Source organism: Lagenorhynchus albirostris, chromosome 10 (genome assembly GCF_949774975.1).
Source record: "Lagenorhynchus albirostris chromosome 10, mLagAlb1.1, whole genome shotgun sequence".
NCBI classification, from domain to species: domain Eukaryota; kingdom Metazoa; phylum Chordata; class Mammalia; order Artiodactyla; family Delphinidae; genus Lagenorhynchus; species Lagenorhynchus albirostris.
Window position 1 is genome coordinate 34,256,243 of NC_083104.1, and position 15,801 is coordinate 34,272,043.

Here is a 15,801-nt window from a genome sequence, read left to right on the forward strand (position 1 = left end):
AGTATTAATTTCTGCTATGATAAAACATTCCCTTTGCTCAGATCTACAAACTAGAAGTTTATCCATGTAGAATTGACACATAATTCCTAAATACTAGTTAACTCATATACACCAAATATATGAAATCCCACCAAAGGAAAGTTGATAAGCTGAATATTTGCCTATAACATTTTGGCAACATTATTTACCCAATTCTAAGGAAAGCTGTATATTAAATAGTACACTCAGTTTAAACAGCATGTACCTGACAAAAGCTAATGGTCATTGATGTTAAGCAATCTCTTTCTTAATCATCTGGTTAAAATGAGATCCTTTGTCCTAATATCAAGCATCCCCCTTCATTACACTGCCCAGAATTATGCAAATGAGACCATTTAACCCACATTTTCCAATTTCCCCCAGTGAATGGATCTAATGTGGTATGTGTTCCCTGCAAAGGAATAGATCAGAGCCCCCCCAAATTTACTAGTAATCATTAAATTTTATACTTAAAACAGGTGAATTTTTGGTATGTAAATCATATCTCAATAAATCTGTTAAAAATATTAATTTCTATAACCAATGCCTATAATGTCTGTTGCTGATCAGATTAGCTATTCTAAGCATCAGGTTAGATGCTTGGACCTCAGAAAAGACATCTGCTGATGCAGGGACAACTACTGGGCTAACACAGTTGCCATTAGGAATGGACACTAAACAGTTTTTCTACTCCTTAAAATATCCATATTGGTCTGTATCATTTTACTATGGTGTGGATTACAGTTTTAGCTGCTGAGTGACTCTCTTAGAGTTTGGTCAAGTACTGCGTTCCTATTGTTTGGTCAGTAAACTGTGCAAGTGTATGTACCTACAGAGAGCAAGTAAATACGAAACCCATCTTTCTCAAGTCACTTAGTCAGTATTTTGACATATTTACCACATCAGCCCTCACACTTGGCACTAGAAATAAAAAGGTAATTGGGATGGTCCTTGTCTCTGGAGAGTTTATAATTTATTCAAGAAATGAAACTAGAACATCTTAGAAGAGATTTTAGATTTTGATATGCTAAAATTTACATTTTAAAGCAAATGTAAATAATTCAGAATTTATTACCTAGTACTTAAAAAATTCAGTAATATGAACTTCTTATCAAAAACTGAGATTAAGTATTTTGTATTTGTCAGAGCGAGAGTCTAGAAGGAGAATACAGAAGGTCAGACAAACACCCCAAGGAGGGGAAGAAATTCCCTGCATGGTTATACCTTCCAACTTGGCTCAATTCCTCCCCTCAATGAATTTATTTTCTTCTCCAGGTCATTTCCACCCTAGCATGATGGAAACAGTGTCTATGACTCTTGTTCTATTGGGCCTGGTCTCTCCATTGAGAGTGGAGTGGAGAATTAACAACATGATCTAGGTAATTTATGGAACTCAAGTCAATAACAACTAAGTAAGGGCAAATAGGTTTCTGCAAGTTCAATTCAATTTATAGAAGCCTCACTGAGGGTCCACTATGCTCCAGGGACTCCAGCGGGTTATGCTGTGAAGGACAGAAGATGAAAGGTACGAAGTCTTTGACCTCTAGGAGCTTCTAGATGACTGCTCAGCTTTTCAATTCACTTGTCCTGTGTAGACATAGCTTTAAAAATAGCTGCTCTTTTAAAGTTCTCTGGTGGGGAGGGACAGGGGGCTGTGGGAGGAACTGTCAATTACACGGCCCGGTTATTATTCATTTGTATCTAGAGTGCTGGCAAAAGCACGAGGTCAGGAAATATTTATTGAATAAATGAGCAAATGAATGCATAGGTATACTGCCAACTTGAAGATAAAAATGGGCCACCTCAAATCCTAGCAATTTTATACTTCCACATATCCAGATATTTTCTTGTTTGTTTTCTCTTTTTATCCCCAAATCAACCCAGAGTAAGGTGAGAGAGATAATAATCCCAACCCTATTTTAGATAGAACTTCAGGGACTCAAGACCACACATTTAGCAAGTTATAGAGTAAGTGACAAACCTATGCGGACCTTACAGTCCCAGGCTTGCATCTCCAATAACAACAGAAAAATGGATTAGGGTCCTGACACACACAGCAGGTTCCAGGGCTCTGGAGACTTGGTGGGCCAAAGAGAAAATCATACCACTTCTTCCTTTGCAGTGGGAAAGCAATGAAGCAAATTTAGCATGCTAGTGGCAGCTGGAGAGTTGGCAAGTTCCTCAAGAGAAGGACTGTAAGCAATGTCATAGGCCAAGAAGATGTATGGGGCCCATTTATGCACAGAGGCTGACGTATAAATGGAATCCGGCCCAGTCTGACTGACTGCCCTTTCTTCAAAGATGTCATTGACAGATGACTATCTAAATGTTTTTGTTTGGGAAAAAAAAACACAAGAAAAAAAGAGAGAAAGAAGAGAATAACACACACACACACACACACACACACACACACACACACACACACACACACACACACACACACACAAAACCAAAACAAGAAACTTTCTACCCCAAACAGACATATGTAGCCAATGAACATGAGAACACCAGATCAGATCTGGGAGCAGTGCAGGCTTTTCAAAGTAGTCCTTGATAATAAACTAAAATTGTACACCTTTCCTTTCAGAAAAATTTCAATTTAACACAAGGATTTCATTGAAGCCCCAAATTGCTGTCAGTTGGCTGTATCCCATCTGCTGTTGGAAGTACACTGGTGGGGGAAAAGCCTGCTCACCTATTCATCTTTACCTGCCAAAACAAGGTTTCTTCCCCAATTAAAATGGGCTTTTAAATTTTAGAGTAGTAAACAATGTCTACTTAAATTTGCGGAGAATACACAGAAGAAAGTGACCAAACCTAATTACCCAGTGACATGATGGGTGAGTCAGAGTCAATGAAATTTGGGGGAAGTGCTGAAGAGGACTCTCTGCTTTTTGAGACATAAAGGTCCTTTTGAAGTCACTGCCTTCACGGTGCTGCATCCATGTCAGCCTTCAAGATCAAAACTGAGCAATTCTGTTTTATCTTATGTCTATAAGACCCGCTTTAAAAAAGAAGATTAATAATCATCAGATTTAGAAGGTAAGGACTAAATACAGCTCCTTGGATAACCCTGTTTCTTTGTCTTGCTCTGTAATTATCTTCTGAAAATGGGTATGAGTTGACACATAGTGAGTCGTAGTAAACTGGAATATGTCTCTCCCACCCACTCAGGGTGGGCCAACCATGTCTCATGACTTGCCTGTGGTCTCTGGCCAACTGTATAACTCAACAGTAGACAAGCATGCCATTTGGAAAAGTCATGGTCTTCTCCACACTGGATACACAGTGCCCAGGCTGAGTCCATGTTTTGCCCATACTCAGCCAAATAGACATTTACGAAATATAAGCCATTTGGAAACATTTGAGCACACAGTTTGCAAACTTGGACAGATGTGGCTGGGATGGGCACAGTGATCTTAGGGCCAAAACAGAGCATCCTTCATAATGACTTAATGAGAAATTCAAGGAAAAGGTTTTAGAAAGAAATTTCAAACACACAGACAGACAGTTTGGTTCAGACCATGTCGTTATCAGCTGTTGCATGTGGCCCCAACTCCAGGGAGATAACATGCCTCCAGAACTAGCTGGCTGGGTCAGCCTGGAGGCGAGTAAGGCTGACCTTTAAGCAAAAATAAATCTTGCTGACTTAAATGATCCTGTCTCCTATTTTCCTCAAGGAACATGAGACAGTAAGAACAGCAGCCCTGAATTTTCACAGCCCTTATCTCCTGGCTGATTAGTTATAGGTCTGCATAGTTCAAGATGAGCTTACAGGTCAGATACATAAGACTGTCTTTCTTGCTATACCCAAAAACCCAGGAATAACCAGGGCACAACTGTCCCCAAATCTTTCAATCCCTGCTAATCTATGAGAATACAATTATGATGTATAGGCTATATCAGAAATAAAGTGGGGGGGAAAAGGAATATTTCCTAGCCAAAGAACAACCACTTGAAACATGTCTGATCCATTTGAATTCCTTCCCACAAATATTCAGTGTGTGGAGCCACCACAGAAGCTGATGTTCAAAATCACCCTGTGGTACAGCTTACTGAGAGAGGCTGCTGAAAACAAAATGACTCCCTTTGGTAAATCTAGCCAATATCAGGATGATACTTGGAGTGTCTCACCCATCCGTCAACCAAAGGCTCCAACAATTATTTATCAGAAATAGACAATGTGCCAGACACGCTCTTAGGCTCCGTTTTCTCAGCAGCTGTCCTCAAAAGAGGGCTTGTGGCAGTTTCTGGTCCTTTAGGCCAAATACCACCAATGAAAGCCGCCAGCCAGCCACAAAAATCTACTGATACTCTTGAGAGTGAGAGAGTTGGGAAAAGCCAGAGACAGGGTTTCTTTGATAATTCAAGACTCAATCATAAAATGTTTTGGCTTTCTCCTGGTCCCAAACCCAGCACCTGTAGATACATCTAACTCTAATCACTCAGGGGGATTAGGGCGATGAAAATCTCACGCTCTCCAGAGAGGTGCACATTTCAGCTTGTATTTGCCTAAAACAAACCCACAATTTCCTTGTACGGCCCCTGTTCTCCTAATGACATAGAAGTGGAAGATCTGGAGCTTACTTTAAGTGTTCACGGCACCTACTGTCCAGAAATGATCTTTTGCACGCACCAACAATTTCTTACTGGCTCAGAGTTTAAGAATAAAATCCTAGGAAATATTTCTGCTTTCACATCAAATTCCACCAGGTTTCAGAGCCCTGGATTGGAGAAGATGATGCTAAGATGAAGAGGAAGTAGTTTTTAATGTTTTTTACCTTTCAAAGCCAAGTTTCTGATACGTGGAAGTAGTTGACAAATGATATGGACACCATGCTTACTTTACACTCATTGATTGAAATCCATCATTTACCTGCCACCACGGGAGACTTCCGTTCATCCAGGAGCTGGATGGAGGTACTTGCTGTCACCACATTGCTTTTGTTAACTGTTCCTGTAAGAAGAAACAAAACAAAACACGATGACGAAAATGAAGACAGTCATAGAGCTTATGTTAAGAGAGTGATGGTATTGGTTTGCAGTCACCAGTTCTGCAGACTGCTGGGGCTTGCTTCCCAGAACTCGGAGCTGGGCAGCCCTGTGAGGCGATAGGTGCTGGGTGGGCGGTCCTCTCAGCTGAAGGAATCACTGCACCGAGTTATGACCACCCCCAATGGGGAATGTCCAGCCGCTTCACATCAAAATTATTAACTACCATGGAGGGACCACATTTTTAAAAATTTGTGGTTACTAATATAAGTGTTTACTCGTGTCAGTTTTCATATTTATATTGCCTTTCTAAATATAGCCATGGAGAGCTGCTTGAGATAAAGTTTTGAAATTATTTTACAGTGAGTTGAGAACTCTAGCTCTGATCTGTTGGTTAAAACTTTACTGATCTATAAAATTCTAATTTCAAGAATGGTTTTTCTGAACAAAACCATTCTAAACAGGGATAGAGCTGGAATGCAATCCTTACCTCAAACTCTTATTAATGTGATAACAATATGGTATTAGTATAAAGAGATTTTTAATTACTAACAATGTTTCTAATACTCATGAATTAAAAGACGCTGAGCACAAATTCCTAATGCCCGTAGTTAATAATTGTTAGTCCAGTGCCTACCTTTTAAAAGGTTCAATGAATGTGAGCTGAATGGAATCCAATTGAATTTAGAATCAGGGAGAAGGCAGATCTGAATGTGAATACACTTATGACCAAAGCAATTAAGAATTTTCTGGCCCGAGTCTAAGTTGTAATAAAAACCAGCTTCTTTTCCAGTGCGTACAGGTATTCAACACACAGGAGAAAAAAACGAGGCAGAGCTCCACCACAACACCTGCATGTGGTGATTTTTAACATTTTCTCCAAATCTAAAGGGGCCACGAAATCTCCTAAGATATTATGTCATCCATAACTTTACCATGAACAAGGTAAATTCCTTTTTTATTATGCGATTTCATTGAAAGTTCAGTGAAAACCCCACCTGCCAAAAACCAATTAGACAACAGCCAGCCTTAATTAATCAGAATTTTTTTCCAGACATAATTCTTTGTAGGAAAAATGGTGAATAATAACAAAGCAAACTGACACGAGGAGCCATCATGCACGCGCGCGCGCACACACACACACACACACACACACACAGAGCACTTCTGGGAGATGCTCTCATTGCCCATAGCTCCTCCTCTCTGTCCAGTATTGGGAAAAAGCCCTTCTGGATAACCTGATGGCTCCTGTCCAGATCTAGCAAGCTAAGTTCTATTTCTTTCTTTAGAAGACTACGAAAAAGAAAGTATCATGAGACTGCACGATAAAAGAAGACATTATTATTGATAGGTTTGCAGCAGAATTAGAAAGTCCACTGTCTCTTAGTTGATATTTTCAGCAATGAAATGTGATACAGATAAACATATAAAGAAAGAGCCTTAGTACCTGGAAATTTATATTTGAGAACACGTGTATGTGCATGGCCGTGGGTAAACATAGGCCTGTCACCACAGGAGCACAGACTCCAAGAATCTTGGTCCTTAAAGGAACCTAACTGATAATCCCCTCTAAAACCCCACCTAGGGAGGGAATTTCTACAATAACACTTGGCCTTTCCTTGAATATCTTCATTAATGAGGGACCCTCTTCCTAATGAGTCCATTTAAATAATCATTAGACAACTCTTGCCAACATCTCTTCCACAAATTTTGAAAGCCTTATTTCTAAAGATGTTTTCATTCATGGAAATGAGCAAGTGCCAAAACTCTGGGAGGGGCTATGACACGAAGCGCTAGAGAGTCTCCATTAGGGTTGACTTGGGAATGCTTGCAAGAGATTAATACAAAAGGCCCTAATATAAAACATAAGTATATATTGAACTGTCCAGAGCAATCCAAGTTTATAGAACTATGTCTTATTCATCTCTGAAGTTTCTACAAGGCACGGTACAGAGCCTTACACAGACTGAGCACCAAAAATATCAGATGCATGAAACAAGAAAAAGCCGAGGACAATTGAAAAGATTTTCCAGTTTGTCTTGCTTCTAAAACTGGTTGAAATAAGGTAATGTTCAGTTCTTTTTTGGAGGGAGGTGATCTTAGTTTTTTTTACAATATCGTAAAACCTTAAGACTGGAAGAATCATTGGCTATGTGCCTCACATTGGTCACCACAGCTCCCTGTCAGGAGAGCACGAGGCTATACAAAATCTTAGTCCTTACTCTTGCATGTTGATTTAAATCAGTTCTGATGGAGAACTGTGGGCCTCCAGAGTGATCTGACTTGCTGAAGGTTCTGGCAATGGATGTTATGGCTGTATGAATTTTCTCTAAGTAGGGCCATGATCACATTTTAGATTAAAAAAAAATCTATTAAGAAGTTTGTATTCAAATTCCACATGGTACAAAATAACAGTCCTGCTTCCTGACATGCTTTTTACACAATCTGGTTAAGTTAAAGCTTCCTTTTATTTGGAGCAGCAACACTTATGGAACTGGTCACTGGTTCAGAGCTAGGCCAATATTCAACACTGGCTCTCAAGACTGAATTTGGCTCCCTTAGCATCCAGCCTGCTCCCTCATACTCTGCACGCAATGCCCAGGCCAGCAGGACCAAAGGGACACAGCCAGCCTCCAACAAGGGCACCCACCTGTGCTGAATGGGATCGAATAGACAAAGCTCCCTGGAATCTGCTCAGCGGCTCTTCGGTACCAGAGAGGGAAATGGTCTGCATTAAAGATGTTCTCCTTGTCTCCAGCTTTCAGGAAGTCCCTTGAAATAGAAAAGAATAAGAAGAGCATGGCACCACTCAGCAAGGAAAAGCCAGACACGAGTGCATGCCAGCAGCTTTTGTTGGGTAAAAATAATGTTGGCTTTTAGAACTCCAACCTGCTTTTCTCAGTACAGAGAGGACCTGTGTAACATTGTATACCCCAGATTACTCAGAAATATCTTGTAGAGTCCTGGCAGTCAGACTCCAGTGGGTGAAACGATTTTTCCTAGTATACCTAGTGAACTAATAGTCTTAGCATCTGAAGCAAGCCAACAAAGCCTCCAGAAATCACACCAGAAGACCAAAGGGAGTCAGAAAGCTTTGTCTTGCCTTAAAATCCAAACACACAGATACATATCCTTGAGAGGATCAACATCTTAGGTAGATCTCTCTCTTCTTATAAAAAGGGTAAAGGAGGTAAAAATGGGTCCACATGGGGATCTTTGCTTCTTTCCCCCCCTCCCTACCCTCCAGCCAAACAGGACTGTTCTTACTTCTGGATACTAGGGACTGTTGTGGTGTTGGGTGAGACAGGTCTAGGTTTTAGGCAGAGCTGAATGATCTTGGGTGAGTTACTTGGGTTAGTTACTGAGTCTCCGAGCCCCATTTGTTCATCTACAAAGTGGGAATAATAATATTACACTTACCACGATACTATCAGAATAACATAACACCATGTGTGAAGGGGCTAAGTAAACTGAAAGTGGCTCACACAAATATATGGGATTCTTAAAGCCCAAGAGTTTTTTCATTCTCTATGCTTTAAATGGAAGCTGTGAAGTGATAATTTCTTAGACTTAGGACTGTCTTAGGACTGACTTAGGACTTAGGAGGAGAGCAGTAACCATACGGCGGAGGCTGACATCACAGGTTGCTATATGTGTGTTACTACACGTGCTCCAAAAGGCCACACTGAAAGCACAGGATATATTAATATTGGGGATGGTGGCAGGTTACAGAAGCCATGAACTATAATGGATCTAATTCCAAAAGCATGTGGTGGGGACAGGAGATAGAACCTCAGTGTAGGAGCCTGATGATAGTATAGCTCTAGGATGGGAACTTTCTATTACCCAGACCTATCACCAATACTTTGAACTCTTCCTTGTATGCTCTCTTTAAAAAAAAAACTTGGAAATTCTAAAACCTTTCTAGACCTGGCTAATAGAGAGCATCCAAATAGTTGGGTATCAACAAATATCATTTGATTGGAGTGGGTAGGCAGGTATAAGACGCTAAGACAATGGAAGTCAAGGTGCCTCTAAATGAATCAATGATAGGATTTTCCTCAAGACAAGAATTGTTTCACCCAACCAGATAACCAATGAGTATTCACTTTGAGTCACAATAATGTCACAAAGAATTCATAGTTGTAGATACTTTTAGCTTCCCAAAGCAGTTTCACATCCGAAGGTTTTCTGATCCTCACAGTAAACCAGGGAGATCATTAACCCATTTTTCAGATGTATCAAGTGAGGTGAACCAGGTACACATCCCAGCAGTCCTGAGTGTGGTCCTGCGACATTTCAAATCCATCACAATCACCTGTATATAAGACTAGCAAGGTGCTATGTTTTGTTGCTGTTAGTACTTTTCTTGTTTATTTGTCTTAATCTCAAAACATACAACAGTTTTTTGCTCTGAGCACTAGAAAGTCTATTCCTGTGTCTCCCTTTGCCACTCTGGGTCCTAAAAGGAGAAGGCAATGTGTATCCCAACACTTCTAGTCCTTCCTAAGAACTTGCATTCTGTAAAGTAATTGTTTGGGGGTACAGGGGTAAAGAGGAGTTGAAAAGAATCAAGTCACAACTATAGTCAACTTCATAAATGACAAATTTGAGAAGTTGAGGAAGAAAGAGTCCTCAGATGGGCATTAAAAGCCAGTTCACAAAGCATCCAAAAATCTATGGATCTGCCACTTACCAGACCTGGTCTTAAAAGATCATATGGTGGGTGTCCGGGCCTCATCTAAGAGACACAAGAGCACAGCTAAGCTGGGCTTAATGGGACAGGAGTGTTTCCTCATTGGGCTCCTGATGGGCCAACCCCTCTCAAATTGGTGGCCACCCTGTGCCTTGGTTATCCCCACCTCCCCCCTCTCAGGGACCCTGAAGGTCAGGATTTGTGAAGTTCCATGGTAACCTCTGGAATCACAAACACACACTTTGCAAACTCTCTGAATCTTAGGCTCCATTCATCCCTGGCCTAATAATGTCTCTTACTTCAGAGAAAAGAAATTGAGAAAACATATTAATGGGCTCAGGAAAGACTTCCCAGGCTCACACCAGCTCTGGTCAAATACCAATTTGAAGAATTAAGACCCTGTGGCTCTCTGAAGACAGACACAGGGGCCAAGCAGTGGTTTAAAAGGGCACCTGGGGCTTCCCTGGTGGCGCAGTGGTTGAGAGTCCGCCTGCCGATGCAGGGGACACAGGTTCGTGTCCCGGTCCGGGAAGATCCCACATGCCGCGGAGTGGCTGGGTCCGTGAGCCATGGCCGCTGAGCCTGCGCGTCCGGAGCCTGTGCTCCGCAACGGGAGAGGCCACAACAGTGAGGCCCGCGTACCACACACACACAAAAATAATAAATAAATAAAAGGGCATCTGAGGGCTTCCCTGATGGTGCAGTGGTTAAGAGTCCACCTGCCAATGCAGGGGACATGGGCTCAAGCCCTAGTCCAGGAGGATCCCACGTGCCGTGGAGCAACTAAGCCCATGCGCCACAACTACTGAGCCTGCGCTCTAGAGCCCGCGAGCCACAGCTACTGAGCCCATGTGCCACAATTACTGAAGCCCGTGCACCTAGAGCCTGTGCTCCGCAATAAGAGAAGCCACTGCAATAAGCCCGCACACTGCAATGAAGAGTAGCCCCCGCTCGCCGCAACTAGAGAAAAGCCCGCATGCAGCAACAAAGACCCAACGCAGCCAAAAATAAATAAAATAAAATAAAATAATTAATTAATTATTTTAAAAGGCATCTGGGTACTGAACTTGGTGACACTCTGCCCACTGTCCATCTGGGTCTCTTTAGAAGAACAAGGAAACACTGTCAAACCCGAGAGCCACCAGAATGCCTGCTCCCGAGTGTGGGGCTCTACAGGCCCTCAGTCTCCGAGCTGAGGCACAGAGATTTACTAAAACATATACAAACAAATAAACACCAGACTTGAAACACTGCTTCTCGGGACAGGCAGGAATTCCTCAGCAGAGCTGCGGGACAGCTGAATGCCCTCCAGTCATTTGTCAGGAGGTGAGTGAGTCCTCCCACTGGCTGTTCCCCTACCAGCCACACCATCTCCAGAGTTGAGCGAAATGACTCACCAGGGCGGGAGAGGACTCCAGGACAGTGGACAGAAGCCAACAAGCGTGAAAAACACAGAGTCGTGGAAGGGCCAACAATGGGCAGGTGAAGACATACACTGCGGCCCCCAAGGTAGAACGGAGAGGAAAAATGTCAACAGGCCTGGGGTGGCCTGAATTTTGTTTCTACTGCTGGTGGAATCAATAAATGGTATAAGCTTCCCTTTCACTGTCCCACTTCAGGAGCTCCCTACTTACTGATTGGTGAGCTGCTCGGCCCCAACAAACAGGTTGATTCTCGAGAGGCCTGTGCGAGTGCCGAGGAAGGCCACCTCCACACCCTTGTCAGAATTCCTGAAACAGAGCAGAAGGAATCAGGGGGATTCTGCCAGACAGTAAGCAGATAATGGCTTCTGCATTTTAAGACTCATGGAATGTTTTATGAAATAACAGTCTTGAAGCCTGAAATTTTGGAAGAAATTATAGAAACATATGCACACATGCACACACAGGATGCAAACTCTTATTCCTTACAAAAGTTTTTGTGGTAATTCCTGCCAGAAAAACTAAGAAGTCCATGACCAAAGAAGCAGCAGGAGGAAATAAATGCATCCCGAATGCTAAATAAACACACCTTTATCTCAAGGTTCTGGGTGCAAGTTCAGAAAGAGCAGGCCAACTTTGAGGAGAGGAAGAAAAGCCTTAGAGCTAGCTGTTTCATCTGATGCTACCAAGCCTATTCTTGGTTCTGAGACCATTAGTGGAATCTGCCATTAGCGAAAAGAAGCAACTGAGTCACTGACTCAAGTCTGTAGTATCCCACAGCCTGGAAATGTTTAGGACTTGAATTCTACACCATTTTGGGGGCACCAACTGGTAACTTCTACTAAAGAATAGGCCTTATCCTCACCACCAACCCCAGAGGGATGTGTAAAGAAATGACTTCTGTAAATAGCCCTACAGGACGCCACACATAGGAACTCTAAGGACAGCCTTAGCAAAGAAGACTCATTTGAAAATTCAGCAAAGATTTTTTTTTCAACATTCAAGGCAAATTTTATATGTTTGAACATGTTCTTCAGGGTTTTCTCAGTGCATACTTCTTCAGAAAAACAGCAAATGGTCTTTCTCCACAAATACATAATTTTATTCTACAAAAAAATATGAAGAGAATACTGATTCCTGAGTTTGCTTCCCACCCTAGATGCTAGTAGCAATTTGATTCCAAGCTTTATCCATGTCATCTTCAGTATAAGATAATTTAGTTACTTGATCTCTGATGGTTGTCAAAGTGGTCAATACTACCTTTAAGTATTTAAGGGATGAATAAAAACAAACATTATGCATTTGTTTCTGCTCGTAGCCTACAGCAAATTGTAAAGTCGGGCTGCCCAATCAGTTACAGATGTGGACTACAATGCAAGCTACCATTTTGGAAATCTTTAGCATCTGTTAGGGGTGAATCAGCAATCTTTCCACAGGATTTTGAGTTTCATGAGAACCTAAAAGAAACATTTCCACTAGAGAATGCAATCACAGGAAAGGCTTTGACTCTTTCCAAACCTCCCAGGGAATAAGATCCATGCAGGTAAGCAGTCCAAGGATACCCCCAAATATAATGAGAGTGGTTATATCTTTGGGAGTCCAGACTCATGTATTAAACTACCTACCTTACATCTATGCTTAGGAGTCATTTTAACTACAAAATGTCTAGAAAAGAATTCTGGCCATGTCCAGTCCCAAACCCGCTCTTCCTTCACTGTCTCCTGTCCTAGGAAATGGCACCACTATCTACCCAGATATTGATGTCATTAACCTGAGAATGATCCTTGACAGCTCAGCCTCCCTACCCTCACAGCGTGAACCTACCACCAAGTCCTGGGGGTCTTACTTCCAAAGCATGCCACAAGTAAATCCCTTGTCTCTGTGCCCACTGCCACTGCCTTGGTCCAAGTGGCAAATCCCTTGAACTGCTGTAGGAGCCTTTACTATTTTTCTTACCCCCATTACATTCTATTATCCACATAGCAGTAGAAGGGTCTTTTTTAAAAATGCAAATCCGATCATCTCCTTCTTAAAATCTTAAAATGTCGTTCTTAAAATTCTTCAATGATTTTCCAATATTCTGAGTATAAAATCCAAAATCCTTAATCTGATTCCCAAGGTCCTGAACCACCAGGCCCTACTGTACCCTTGTCTCCTAACATCTTCCAGCCTATGCTCTACATATCAGTTCTGTTGGCCTTCTTTAAATTCCTCAACCATGTCAAATACTGTCTCACCTCAGGGCCTTTGCACATACTGTTCCAATTCCCTGGAATGCTCCCAGGGAACCCTTGAACTAGTTCCTGCTCAGAAAAGCCTTTCCTGTCTTCTATCTCCACTCTAAGTCTTGTTACTGCCTACATGTCTAATTTTCCTTCATAGTTATCACAATTCTTAATCATATAGCATACTATATATCACAGGTACCATGATGGTGAGGACTGTGTTTGATTGAGTTACCTCGATTTCACCAATACCTAGCCCAGTGCCTGGAACATAACAGACGTGCAGTCAATATTTGATGAATGAGTGAATGAAAATGAGAACAGAATGAATAATAGACCTGATATAGGAAAATATACAAAACAAGATAAAAAAAGGAAAGGAGCTAATAAAGAATAAAAAAGGAGAGAGAACTGAATAATGTATGACATGAAGGTATAAGGAAAAAGGAATAATTGTCTCTCTTATTTTTAATTGTTAACAGCCTACTTAAAATAGTAAAATACTAGTATTAATATTAAAAATAAGCTGCTGAAGCAGTTCTCACCCTAGTCTTTGACAACAACTACCATTGCCTGCCCTCCTCCCCCTACATCCTCCACTTCAGAAATAAAACTGCAGGGTTATATCTGATACCCTAATGAAATAGAGCTCTCACTTCCCTGTCCTCCTCACAACCTAGCCTGGCCCAGATCCCAAGTTCCCTCTAGACAGTGAAGGTGAGGGAGCCATGGCAAGGCAGGAAGCAAAATGCTCCTTCCGCCTCCCTCTCTCTCGGAAGTGTCACCCTACCTCAGCATACCAAATTTCATGTAATGTTAAAACTCAAACAAATTATATGTCAAACCCAGGAGCTTGCCATCCAAGCCAGAGCCGCTAATCTGCTCTAGCTCTCGTGGTTTGGAGCTTTGGGGAAAATTAAAGAACTTTAACACCAGCCTCCTAAAACAGTTTAGTTCTTTAAACCATAACCATATTTCGGACGGCTTGTGGGGAAATGGCCATGAAAGGGGGACACGTGCAACCACTTACTCAGATTTGTTGAGGGCAAGGCTGGTCCAATAGGCTTCAATGGGAGCACTCACCACAGCATCAAAAAGGACTTCTTGTATCAATTCTTTATCACCTGTTGGGAGGGATAGACTTGAGAAGATGGCTTTGGCTAGACCCCAAATTGTAGCATGAGAAGTGCACACTGGGCTCATTTTACAGTATCTACAGGCTACTTTCTCCTATGGTGTGTTCCTGCGTTAACCTCCCACCAGCTGAAAATATGAAACAGTTGACACCTGATATGCCACAACACAAGGGCCCCCAAAGCATTTGGATGAGATGATAGTAAATTGAGAGTCGTGGGTGTCTCACGCTTCAGTTTTCTACTTTCCCTCCCCATCTATTAGTTCATGCCATAGACCAGCACGCCAGCTCTGGGATTCGGAGATCAGAAGGCAGCACTCCTCAGTTTGCTCTTTTCATCCCCATTTCTGTCCTCTATCAAAATTTGCAATTCTTCAGGGCCCTGATCTTGGTTGTAAGGGAAAGGGGTGTGATAGCTTAAGAACTTCTGGGACTCTTATTTTGTCATTCCTTCCATCTAAGATTTTTTTTTTTTCATTTTAAAGTAGGACATCTGTCCTTATCCAAACGAATTCTTGATAGAGCTCTGTGGAAGAGGCCAAGGAATCAGGAGGATATCATGAATCTAGCACAGGCATCCTAGAGCCCTACAGCTTTATCACCTAGCAGGCCAGTCATCACCTTAGCTGGTGGCCAAGAAGACAGTGCAGTTTTGTTATAAAAGCAAAAACTGGAAATAACTCACCATCAAAAAGACAATGAATAAATTGAGATAATATATAAATTTAAAATGAATAATATATAATTATATATATATATATAAATCTTAATATACAAAGTAATGAAAATAATGGCACATACTATATATGGATATACATCCATATATCCAAATATTAGCTACTGGAACTAATTTATCCTTGTTCAGGGACTGTTCTTGCACTTGGTGAGCATCAGGCCTGCTGCTGCTCTCTCTCTGCCCCCCTTTCCCTGCCCCCGTCACCAGCTACTGGCCATTTCTGACTCACTGAGCTCCCTCAGAGGGCACTCTGTAGGAGGAGGGGCAGCAGAATATACAGTGCAAAAAGCAACATGTCACAGTGGCAATCCCACACCGGACAGAACCAGGAGGCCTAGATTATGGCCTTGGATGAGACAAATCCTATTTCCACCCCTTGTTTCTCTTTGTAAAATAAAAAAGCAGATATCGACAGTCCCCTCCCAGTTGAAACATTTTCATGTTACTCAGGCGCTTGACTAAATGGTTTGGTAAGGGGAAAAATCCAATGTGAAGTGTTAAACTGGGACTGGGGATTCTGCATGACTCTTGGTAACCCACATTCCTCTTCCTGTTCCTACAGGAAGCAGATATTTGGC

The 15,801-nt window shown here is 41.9% G+C and overlaps 1 protein-coding gene across 1 annotated transcript in view; it reads right to left on the minus strand.

The window, feature by feature from the left end:
* Nucleotides 1-15,801, minus strand: part of CACNA2D3 (calcium voltage-gated channel auxiliary subunit alpha2delta 3) — a 788,855-nt gene that overhangs the window by 142,651 nt on the left and 630,403 nt on the right. Inside the window, exons 23-26 of the mRNA XM_060164015.1 lie at nt 14,383-14,476; nt 11,341-11,436; nt 7,661-7,782; nt 4,895-4,975 (exon numbers count right to left, since the gene is read on the minus strand). Of these exons, the coding sequence (XP_060019998.1) occupies nt 4,895-4,975; nt 7,661-7,782; nt 11,341-11,436; nt 14,383-14,476 (393 nt within the window). The remainder of the gene's footprint in view (nt 1-4,894; nt 4,976-7,660; nt 7,783-11,340; nt 11,437-14,382; nt 14,477-15,801) is intronic.